The sequence below is a fragment of the Bos grunniens genome, chromosome 27 (assembly GCF_055505025.1).
Source record: "Bos grunniens cultivar Pamir isolate PY7600 chromosome 27, Bosgru_T2T1.0, whole genome shotgun sequence".
NCBI lineage: Eukaryota > Metazoa > Chordata > Mammalia > Artiodactyla > Bovidae > Bos > Bos grunniens.
Window position 1 is genome coordinate 34,993,981 of NC_141191.1, and position 11,289 is coordinate 35,005,269.

General features: G+C 50.2%; 2 protein-coding genes across 9 annotated transcripts in view; one reads left to right on the forward strand and one right to left on the reverse strand.

Annotated features, from left to right (window-relative positions):
- ASH2L (ASH2 like, histone lysine methyltransferase complex subunit) overlaps positions 1-8,570 on the forward strand; it is a 32,916-nt gene extending 24,346 nt beyond the window's left edge. For 4 of the 8 annotated variants that reach the window (XM_086380228.1, XM_086380223.1, XM_086380229.1 and 1 more), the window contains 2 exons: positions 604-663; positions 765-3,196. In XM_086380228.1, the coding sequence (XP_086236354.1) occupies positions 604-663; positions 765-872 (168 nt within the window). In that variant the 3' untranslated portion in view covers positions 873-3,196. Of the gene's footprint in view, positions 1-548; positions 664-764; positions 3,197-7,163; positions 7,203-7,990 lie in introns of those variants that run through there. The other 4 variants (XM_086380224.1, XM_086380227.1, XM_086380230.1 and 1 more) reach the window with 3 other exon arrangements.
- STAR (steroidogenic acute regulatory protein) lies at positions 2,823-11,245 on the reverse strand. Its single transcript, XM_086380231.1, has 7 exons — positions 10,810-11,245; positions 9,726-9,839; positions 9,326-9,453; positions 7,284-7,442; positions 6,982-7,166; positions 6,162-6,255; positions 2,823-5,439 (listed from the first exon to the last, which is right to left on the reverse strand). The coding sequence occupies exons 1-7, from the start codon at positions 11,066-11,068 to the stop codon at positions 5,326-5,328; spliced, it is 1,053 nt and encodes a 350-aa protein (XP_086236357.1). The 5' UTR covers positions 11,069-11,245; the 3' UTR covers positions 2,823-5,325.
- Between the last annotated feature and the right edge of the window lie 44 nt (positions 11,246-11,289).

Below are 11,289 nucleotides of genomic sequence, written 5' to 3' on the forward strand. Positions count from 1 at the left end.
TTCTAGAAGGACGTGTGAAAGGCCTAGGAGTGAGCAGGCAGCGTAGCCCTCCTGTTGGTTCCAGAAATAGTTGGGCACTTTAGGAAGTGTCTGCTTGGGTAGATAAAGATCGCTTGGTTACTATGCTCCACACCTTTCCTCTGGATGTTGCTGCGTGGCCTGTGCTGTTCAGTGTAAAGGATATAAGGTGTGTACATGCATAAATTAATTTGCTGTTATGTGTCATGATAACCTACCATCATTAGTGACTATTGCTTATATTGATTTTTTTTTTTAATATGATCAGCATGAAGGAGACTGTCATTAGAGCCAGTTTAAAAAAATTTTGTAAAGGCAGTGCCTGGAAGTTTCCATGTCCTTTTACTTGTCAGTAACCACTGCTGAAGTCATACAAGGAAATCTTTAGGTTATAAACAGAAGTCAGCAAAGTCTGTTTACCTAATTCATGATGCCTTGACCACTTTGAGCAATTATTAATGTATACCCTCTGTTCCAGTTGTACCCTGAATATCACAGCTACATTTAAAAGCCTCCCTTGTCATGCTCAGGTTTTCACTACTTTCTTCCCTTTCTTCACGTCTGCCTGGATTGAATTTGTCCCAGGTCTCCATAAACTTTGGACCATGCTTCAAGTACCCTCCAAAGGATCTCACGTACCGCCCTGTGAGTACCACTGAACCCGCCTGCGGGCATCATCGTCTCTGTTACTTCCTGCCGCCGCTGCTCTCGTCTCACCTCACTCTCTGTCCCTTATTCCTCCACAGATGAGTGACATGGGCTGGGGCGCCGTGGTGGAGCACACTCTGGCTGATGTCTTGTATCACGTGGAGACGGAAGTGGATGGAAGGCGGAGCCCCCCGTGGGAGCCCTGACCAAGTCCCTTTCTCTTTGCAGATACAGACTTTCTGGGAAATTGTATTGGGGGGCGGGGGGGGGTTGTTTTTTTTTTTTAACTGTTGCAAGTTTTCCCGAAGACGCCACAGAACAGGGCCTCTGCTGTAGTAAGTTGAAGGCCGAGTGGGACTGGGAGAGATCCCTGCCCTTCGTTACTCGCCCTTCCGGGACGGCTTTCCCTGTGCACACCACACCGCAACAGCTGCCGCCCTGGGATCCCATAAGCGCCCCGTGCAAAGGGCTGTACCACATAGCCCACCAGCTGAGACATGCTGCTTCCTGTGTTTTCGGAGGACGGGGTCGTCTCGTCCAGTAGCTAACTTATTTAGAGACATTTCCTTCTGTGGGCACTGCCTGCCTCCCACCTGGTTCCCAGGAAGCAGTGGGCCCATTTCTGAGAAGAGCTGGAATCCACGACTACATTCCAAAGCAGTCTAAAAATGTTTTCCTTTTGGTGTGGGTGTGCTTTTAATTTTGAGATGAACTTTTGAACACTGGGATCTCTGAAACTACTAGGTCCATAGGACTGTCATTGTGAAAGGCACTTGCTTGCAGCTTTAACAGTGAGAAGCTCTTCCCAAATAAAACTTGTCTTCGAGTGTATGTGGCACTTTGCTTCCCTTTCAGGTTGGGGTCCACGTGCTGACTGTTGGAAAAGTGGGCGCCCTAAGGAGCCAGTATTGGTGAAGAGAGGCAGGTTTCTGTCTCCACCCGCCAGCTCAGCCACCCAGTCTGCCCTGTGAAACCAGACTCTTGAAGGCAGATGGAACTTCACAGGGCTCATGGTCTCCCTCCATCTCTTCCCTTTGAACTTGGCTGTTGATCTGTGTGGATTGTCTTCTTGCCTTGCTTCCCTTCCTTTGTATTAGCTGATGATTAAAGGGCAGGTTTCAAGGACTCCACTGGTGGCTAAGACTCCAAGCTCCCAAGGGAGGGGGCCCAGGTTCGGTCCTTGGTTAGGGAACTAGAGCTCACCTACCCCAACTATAAGATTCTCTGCCATAACTTAAGATCCTATGTGCTACAGTGAAGACCTGGCACAGCCAAGTAAATATTTAAAAGAGAAGGGGGGGCAGTTTTCAGAAGACTAAAAATTGAAATGTAAGAATGAACCTTTCCCCTGGGGCTGTGTGTGTTTCCCTATCTTCACTGCACCCGCCCCACAACGTTTTTGCTGGGAGCCACACCACAGCTTGCAGAACTTCCCTGACCAAGGATTGGACCCGTGCCCCCTGCAGTGGCAGCATGGAGTCCTAACCACTGGAGCACCAGGGACATCCCCCTCCCTCTTTTAATCAGTGGCAGAGCAGTCCTCCCAGGATTGCTGCAGACTCCCCTGCTTGTAACTTCCTACCTAGGTTAGTAGGTAGGGTGGTTCACCAAAAGGCCAGTAATACGTTGCCAAGGATCACCATATATTATGGCTGTTTAAGAAATTTCCCAAATTTCAAGTGACTTTGTATCAACGCAGAAGCTTTGATTATTTGTCTCTTAATGAATCACTGAGGTTCTTTGTTTTGGTCATTCTACCTCCTAACAGGAAACCCAACAGAATCAGGCTGAAGTCTATTCATCGGTGGTGGGTCTTACAGAGCAGAAGTGGTTTTAAAGCTTCTGGAGCAACAGAGTGTGAAGAACTCTGAGTAAATGAGGGTGGTGGTATTTAAGAGGAAGCTGGGGGTAAATTTTTTGTAATATAAGTGACCACTTAAATGACATATAAAAAGAAGTTGTGCACCTACTCCTGTTTAAATGATGAAATCAGGGTTTTGTACATTTCGCTTTCATAAATCAGAGGTTATGGAAATAATGGTTTTACCTGTTTATGCGTCATATTGTGTGCATGTGGGACAGGGTTCATTTGAAGGGCTCTAGGAATACCCACTTTTCATACAGTTCTGTATAAAATGGTCTCTGTAAGCAGGTCATCACTGACAACTCATTTTATTCCAATGAAAAACAAGTGAGAAAAGATCTCCCCAGGCCCCTCAAAGACACAGTAGCATAGTTTGGAAAAGGCAAACATGGTGTGTGTTGAAAGCCCATTTCTCACTGTCAGCCTGTTCTCAAAACCAGAGCATGTGTTGCTGTACACACCTTTCAACAAGCAACCCTTTCTCTTAGCTGGGAGTGGAGAATTCTGTTCTTGAAATACTTCCACAGTTACTCCTTCTCACTCTGAAGCTTCCAGGCTGGAAAAACATAATTTCATCTATGCCAAAAATAGACTAATAAGAAACAATAAATATTAATATATACCTGTGTCAGTTGTACAGTCTCAATGCCTCAATAAATACCAGCATTTCTGCTACTGCTAATTTGTTTAATTAGCTAGCCTGACATTCCACATGGTGTAAATCATCAATGCTGTTAGCACTGGAATGGAAACACTTCAAGTGATAATGGTTGGGTTTTCATCCTGCATATGTATTTTAGCCAGATAACCCCATCTCAACTTAGATGTTTAGAGCACCAATTCTCAGACCTTGGAAAGGGATTTTGCTCTCATGCTATCACACCTTCTTCTAGCCATCTCCTCCAAGATAGTAAGACGTTGACCTGTTAAAGCAGAGAAATTGCAGCCCCGAGTCAAGCTAAGAGGACAGAATAGACTCCAGACTAAAGATTCAGTTCCTATTTCAGATCTAAAGCAACTAATGGGAAAGTAGTAAAATTTGCTTTTTGATTTTCTCAGTAATACCATTCAGTCCCTCGCTTTTGATTCTATCCTTTTAGGTAAATAAAAATCTTCAGTCAAAATCTTCATCTTCCAATGCCCATTAATCAGCTACCAGCTATAGAGTTCTTGTAAGAACTGATTTAGTCTTGTGCGTATTTTCCAAATTAAATTTTTATGAAAGATTCCAGTAACAGATCCTACATAATTGAAATTCTTTTTTTTTTTTTTTTTTCCCTCCTACTTGTAATAGGCACCTACTCTTTTATATCTCTGGACCTTCACATACTGCTCCCATATTTCTATTATTTGAGACAACTAGTTGTCATTCCCTTCCCCACCAATCCTGGCTGTAGTTGGGATGACCAATGAGTTGATTGAAACAGGAGATGGGCATGTGATCCAAACTCCTCCTTTTAAAAATTGGAACCAAACAAAGAAATTACATTCTTCTCTAGTGATGAAACTACGAGATGCAGGAACTGTCACAAGTCATGCCCAATGTTTGATGAAAACGAAGGCCCGCTCTGGCTGTGTTCTACATCCTATCTCTAATCACCCCTGAATCCTAGTGTACCCTTAAGTTCTCCAAAGATACATGAACTCAGATGTTCATTAAAAGGAAAAAGGAAAGGATAAACCATTTTGCCAGCAAAACAACACAGTTTAAAGGCTCAGTCCCATAGGACTGCTGCCCACTTCAGATGCTGGTTGCAAGTAGTAGGTCCCCAGGTTATTGATAGCTTCTGTCTGACGGTTACAAGTCAGAGGTTCCCAGAATCCCATCCTTGGGTTTATTAATTTGCTAGAGTGGCTCACAGAACTCAGGGAAACCCCTATTTACTTTAACCAGTTACGAAACTTTTTGGAAGCTCTAGGGAAGAAAGCTCTCTTGTCTTTCTAGCTTCTAGAGACCATCCGCATTCCTTGCCTCAATGATTCCTGCCTCCATCTACCAAGGCAGAAATGCTCCACCCATAATTGAAATTCTTAAGTTCCCTGGAGTTTTTCCTTTGAAGTAAGAGATTTAGTTTAATTAAAATCTTTATCCACGGCTCCTTTAGTATGAGGTTGCCGTTTACTAGCATGGATTTTTAAAGAGTAGAATTTTAAATCGGGTACAGACTAACTGAAAGTTTTTATGTTAGTTACAATTCTTTATTCTGACTCCTGTCATGGAAGAAGTACGGGAATCAGTATAACAGTTCTGTATTTTTTCCGTAAGGTCACTTGAACTAGAGTTCTAGAAGCCGTCTGCTGTGGGAGTTGCTTACTCTTTGGTGCAGCTGTCCACCCACTTGGTAGAGGAGCAGAGGGTTGTGGGAGGCCCTGTGCAAGACCTCGGTCTGCACACATTGCCCGCAGACCTCTTGACCTCCTCAAGCTTGACAATCTGATCCTTGGGTTCTGCACCCTCTGCACCCTGCATTCCTTAACTGGTAACATTTTCAAGATATTTTTAGGTAGACGCTGTCAGGACCCAGGAAAAAAAAGTTTCACAAGTGTTTTGAGACCCTTATGCTTCATTTTACAGCTCATCAGTGAATGAAGTTAGAAGAGCCTTGTCCGCATTCTCTTGGTACTAAAATGCTGCTGTAGTAGCTGAGCTGTAGTATCTTATTGAAAACGTGCCACCACCTTGTCCCACTGTCCTCAGATGAGATCTTTAACAGACTTGGAGGCTTCTAGCAGGGGCCTCCTTGTGAGCCCTCAAACCCATTCAGCCGGGAGCTGGTGGAGCCGCAAGTTGGCCTTCAACACCTGGCTTCAAGAGCAGGGCAGGACTCCAGGCGCTTGCGCAGGTGATTGGCAAAATCCACCTGGGTCTGCGAGAGGACCTGGTTGATGATGGTCTTCGGCAGCCATCCCTAGAGTCAAAGAAGAATTTGGCCGTCTTGTGGCTGGCGTCCCTTCCTAGACACCGCCGATCCCTGTCACACACCTGGTGGGTTGCCTGGGCTCGGTCTTGCAGCCCTGTTGGGAGGTGCACCCTCCCAGTTGTTCAGGGTCAGGGGCTGGAAGACTGCATTACTGCCCTGCTGTCAGGACCATGTCAGAAGCAAGGGATTTGTCCAGACAGGTTTCAGCCCTGTCTTCCCTACGGTGTGACCCTGAGCTAGCTACCATACCTTTGGGGGCCTAAGTTTCCTTCTTTCTAAAATAACTACCGAGTTGAAATTGGATATGAAAAGTAAGAGGGAGCCATTGCAGGCTTCTGAGATGATGGAATAGCAGGCCATCACTCAAGTTTGTTCCCACTGCAGCGGTCCACTTCTCTCAAAATGGAGGAGGGTCCTTCATGTTATTGTGGGCTGATATGGGAGGGCTGTGTTAGTTGCACAGTGGTGTCCTACTCTTTGCAAACTCATGGACTGGAGCCCACCAGACTCTGTCCATGGGATTCTCCAGGAAAGAATACTGGAGTGGGTTGACATTCCCTTCTCCAGGGGATCTTCCCCACCCAGGCACTGAATCCCGGTCTCCACATTGCAGGCAGATTCTGTAACATCTGAGCCACCAGGGAAGCCGGTGGGAGGGGTAAGAGCCTACTTTTTTCACCACCCCCGTGGCCCCCTCCCATCCGCCTTACCTTGAGGTCAATGCTGAGCAGCCAGGTGAGTTTGGTCCTTGAGGGACTTCCAGCCAAGGGGCGGAGCACCATGCAGGTGGGGCCGTGCTCAGCTCTGCCGGGTAAAGACACATCAGGTCAAGAGGACAAGCCCGAGTTCTTGAATGCTGGCTAGTTACATTACCCACATTCCTCCCGGACCTCGTCTTTTTTTAAGTCTCATCGGAGAATTGCTATTTGCCAAGGGTGAGATTTAACAGTTGGCAGGGTCACCAGCTCGTCAGAACAAATGCCAGTTGGAGCCTGGAGGCCTGCAGAGCCTCTCAGTTGGGATAACGGGGAGGCTGGAAAAGGGTCCAGGGTGGTGTTGGGGGCCCTGGGAAACTCCGATAGTAACTGTGTTCTAAGTGGTATGGACTCTGTTTTCATCAACATTACAGTTGGACCTGAGCATACCCGCTAAACCTAGCCCTACCTCTAGTTTTAGAAAATTACTAAGTTTCTTAAACTTGCTGGGAGGGTCAACGCAACCTGGCCCTAGAAGTGTGGCCCATCTTGTCTTCCTCCCCTGCTATGGAAAATAAGACGGAGGGTAGGAACCAAGGGTTGGATCCTTGAAGCTGGGGATTCATCACACACTTGGCAAGCATGTGTCCCCAGGCTGTGTTAGAAAAGAGAGATTTGGGGCTTCCCTGATGGTCCAGTGGCTAAGACTCCATGTTCCCAGTGCAGGGGGCCTGGGTTCATCCCTGGTCAGGGAATTAGTTCCCTCGTGCTGCAACTAAGACCCAGCCCAGCCAAATAAATGAATGGGAGCTTTGGGGGCTGCTGCCAGTATTACCTGATGACACCCTTCTGCTGGGGCATCTCCTCATAGAGTGTGGCCATGCCAGCCAGCACACACATGGAGCCCCGGCGCTTGGTACAGCGTACGCTCACAAAGTCTCGGGGCCCCACGAGGTTTCCTGCCGCCTCTGCAGCCAACTCGTGAGTGATGACCGTGTCTTTTCCAATCTTCTGCAGGACCTGCCAGGCCACAGGGAACCAGAGACACTCAGCCAGGTAGGGGGAGAGGCACCACCTCCAGCTCGCCGCCGCCCCCTTGTGACTACTGCAGCCACCCTTCCTACCGGCTCTCCCCACCTTGATCTCCTTGACATTGGGATTCCACTCGCCCATGGCCTCCATGCGCTCCACAAGCTCTTCATAAAGCCTCTCCATGGGCTGGTGCACCACCACCTCCAACCGGAACACCTTGCCCACGTCAGGGATCACTTTACTCAGCACCTCGTCCCCATTGGCCTGTTGGTGAGGAGAGAGGAGCCCCGGGGAAATGCTAAGAGGAAAAATATTCCCAGCGTAGGACACAGACAGTGCCTGGCAAGGCAGGAGGGGAACAGCCAGGGAACTCTAGGCTGAACCCGAGGAAGCCTGGAACCGTCTTTGATAAAGGCAGAGGAGGTCCTGTTTCCTGCCACCAGCCTTGTACATGTGCTGAGGACTGGAGAGGTAACCTGCCTGTCCCCTGGGCCCTTTTTTCTTGAGGATCAATGTATTTTCTTAAACATTGACATGTATTTATTCGTCCAGATAAAAATCAGAATTATTTTGTAAAATTTTCAACAAACCTGCATTGGGTTTTTGATTGAGATTAACTTGGAGAAAATGAACATGTTTCATTACAGAGTCTTCCCACATCCTGGGGGTAAATGTTGGCAGGGGTGGGTAGGTCCACCTGAGAAGGCCCTTACTTGACTTCAGAAGCTCAAAGATCCTGAGAGAGAGATTCATTTGGGAGTGAAGAAAGTGGTCTGCAACCAGCTAATTTCACACAGGTTTTTTTTTTGCAGTCCAATCCCTCATTTTACACCAGAAGGATGTATGGCCAGAGAAGGTCTGCGAGATGCCCCAGGACCCTTAGCAAGAGCAGTGCTGGGCCCAGGTCCCAGATTTCCTGACTCCCAAACTCGTAGTCTGTTAACTCAGAGAACCCGGAGAAGGAAAGACCTCGCCTGAACTTTGGCCAGTGGGCGGCTTGTGAACTGGCTACGGAAATAGAGCCAATTCTCAGCAGAGCCCTCGGCCTGTGACCTGCGCCTTGTTCCCAGTGTCCAGTGAAAGGGCAGTGCTCAGGAGCGGGGCATACCAGAGGGCCTTGCTGCTGCTAAGTCACTTCAGTTGTGTCCGACTCTGTGCGACCCCACAGACGGCAGCCCACCAGGCTCCCCCGTCCCTGGAATTCTCCAGCCAAGAACACTGGAGTGGGTTGCCATTTCCTTCTCCAATGCATGAAAGTGAAAAGTGAAAGTGAAGTCGCTCAGTCATGTCTGACTCTTAGCGACCCCATGGACTGCGGCCTACCAGGCTCCTCCGTCCATGGGATTTTCCAGGCAAGAGTACTGGAGTGGGGTGCCATTGCCTTCTCCCCAGAGGGCCTTGGCCCCCTGTATTCCAGACCAGCCCTGTCACAGGTGAACCCAGGTCACTCCTGCAAGGTCAGCCAGGAGGTGGGCTAAGGGTGCTTCAGCCCTGGCACTTCTGACCAGAGGATGAGGCCTCTCCTGACCCTAGAATCCCCACTGCATGGTCTGAATGGGTGTACAGCACATCCTGGAGGGGAGCTAAAGACACGGGGACAGCTTTTTTCAAACTCAAGTCTCCAGAACATCTTTGATGGGGGACAAGAGTATCTGGGGGTATATTCTTGGGAAAGAAGAATTCACACTGCTTACTGGGGCTTCCCTGGTGACTCAGCGGTAAAGAATCTACCTGCCAGTGCAGGAGACATGGGTTCAATCCCTGGTTTGGGAAGATCCCACATGCCGGGGCAACCAAGCCCGTGCACCACAACTATTGAGCCTGTGGCTCTACAGCGCAGTAGCTCCAACTACTGAAGCTCGCTCACCCTAGAGCCTGTGCTCTGCAATGAGAGACACCATGGCAATGAGAAGCCCTTGTACCGCAACTAGAGAGCAACCCCTGCTCGCTTTAACTAGAGAAAGCGAGGAGATGCTCCCAGCAATGAAGACTGAGGGCAGCCAAATTAAAAACAAAAACAAAAAACTGCTTGCTGTCCAGTGACTACTGCTCAAGGCTGGACTTCTGAGAGGAGCAGAGTCTGCAGCTGGCCTTGAGAATGGTACCGTAACAGCAAGGAGCTGTGGGTTCCTCCGTGGCCCCCTTACCTGCCGGCTCTCCTTCTTCCAGCCCTCCTGGTCTTTGAGGATGCCCAGGGCCCTCTGCATGGCCTCCTCTCCCTGCTGGATATAGGCCAGCTCTTGGTCACTGTAGAGAGGGTCTTCCAGCTGAGAACCTGGATGCAAAGCCAAGGAGACACTGAGCTTCTAGCCTCCCACCAGTTTCACCCTTTGGATCCCGGAAGAGCCCAGACCAAAGTCACAGGGTCCCAGCCGGCAGGTTGAGTTAGACACAGAGGTCTGGCTGTGAACAACGCCATTCCCATAGAGGGAGTGAGGGAGGTGGAGGGGTGGGGGGACGGGCTCTGGGGGACCACAGCCACACACACAGCGCTTGCACCCGGGAGCCCCCTGCTACTGGCAGAAGCCCAGAAACCTCAGCTCTTACCTAGGAGAGAGCCGCGATGCCGAACCTGGTTAATCCACGCAGCTGGGGCCGGGCCCCCTAGGGCCCTCCGGTTCAGCTCCTGGCTGATGGCCAGCACAGCCTGCTGCTGCAGCCCTGCCAAAAACGGAGGGAAATCATTGCTTAGGAGCAGGAAAGCTCCTCTTAGAGATGGACCCTTCCACCCTTCCTCTCATCACAGAGGAGGAAGCTGGCCTGGAGGGAAAGTGACTTGATCGGGAAGGATTCCCAGAGGGATGACTCCAGGGCCCAGAAACCTGCTTTCTGTCTCACTGGCCCCACCTGAAGGTGGGGGCCACACCCAGGCTGGCTGAAGTTGCCCAACCAAAACATCCCAGTGTTGCAGACACCCTGTCCCCTGAGGTCTGTGAGAATAACTGCTCCGTGTGCCTGGGGGGGTCTTGCTGAGAGAACAGTCCCATGCTGGTGCAGTTCTCCCAGTGCAGCTTCTATCTAAACAGTAGCCAGCCGAGCCCAATGTAATTGGAAAGGACTCATTTAGATTGCTCTGTGGCCCCTTGAGGGGATTGACTCAAATGACCCTGGGTCCTGCAGGCACTGATTTCCACCTCCAGCTGGAGGTATTTAAGGCGCATACTCCCAACTGTATGATGCTGATAAAGAGGCCCCCCAACGCCCCCCACGTGCTCTTGTCCTACTCCCCTTTCTTCTCTCCCTCTCCCCCACCCATCAGCTCTCAGGCTTGCCAACATGGGGGCTTGGAGTCGGGGCTCCCCCTACTGCCACTGTAGCCAGGATTTCCCTGGCACCCTTGGTACCCATCCTAGAGGAAGGCAAAGTCAGGTAGAAGCCAAGACGGCTTGGAGCCCTGCAGAGGATGCCAGGGATGACCGAGCCTGGAAGGCACCTTCGTGTCCAGCTCAATTCTTCAGTGAGGGGGTAGTTGGGGGCCGTTGAGGTGCAGAAGGTGAGAGGCTTGCCCAGGCTGCCTCAATGAGAAGCACAGCTGGGGCCAGACCCTGAGAGGCCTGCCCCCGAGGTGTGCCCTTTCCCCACTAGACACTGCAGAGCCCCTGGCCGCCCAGACAGGGTCCCGGGAGCTCACCCTTCATGCTGCGCACATGTCTGTAGGAGCTTCCAGCACACAGCTTAAACGTCGCGAGAAGCATCTTTCCTGGCAGTAGGGGCAGGTGTGGAGTCTGGCGGGGATGCTGAGGGCTCCTGCTGTGGCCTCTGGTCCCGGAGGATGGCTGCTCCTGTGCTTCCTCAGCCTGACAGGGTTGTGGCCTCGGGCCCTGCAGCTGCGGCCAGATGATGTGTTTCTGAGCCTTAAATACCTCCAGCTGAAGGCTGTGTTTCATCATCGGGAGATAAAAAAGCCATCACTCAGCGTGGAAAGGAAGGCACCAAGGATAGAGAGATTGCCTCACCAGGAGTCTTTGGCCATTTGCGGGGAGCTGGGGTGGAGAGGGAGGGTGCAGAAAGGGGAAGGGAGGTTGATCCTGACCGGGATGGAGGGAGGGGAGAGAAAAGGGAGAAGCAGTGGTCAAGGCAATTTAGAAAAAAAGTGCGCACATGTGACATC

What these genes read in the sequence shown, in the direction of transcription:
- STAR (XM_086380231.1), bottom strand. Translation starts at nt 11,068, where the DNA reads ATGATGAAACACAGCCTTCAGCTGGAGGTATTTAAGGCTCAGAAACAC. An exon ending in GGAAGAAGGAGAGCCGGCAG is followed by an intron (nt 7,443 to 9,325) that starts GTAAGGGGGCCA and finishes CCTCACCAACAG; the next exon opens with GCCAATGGGGACGAGGTGCT. An exon ending in TGCTCAGCATTGACCTCAAG is followed by an intron (nt 5,440 to 6,161) that starts GTAAGGCGGATG and finishes CTTTGACTCTAG; the next exon opens with GGATGGCTGCCGAAGACCAT.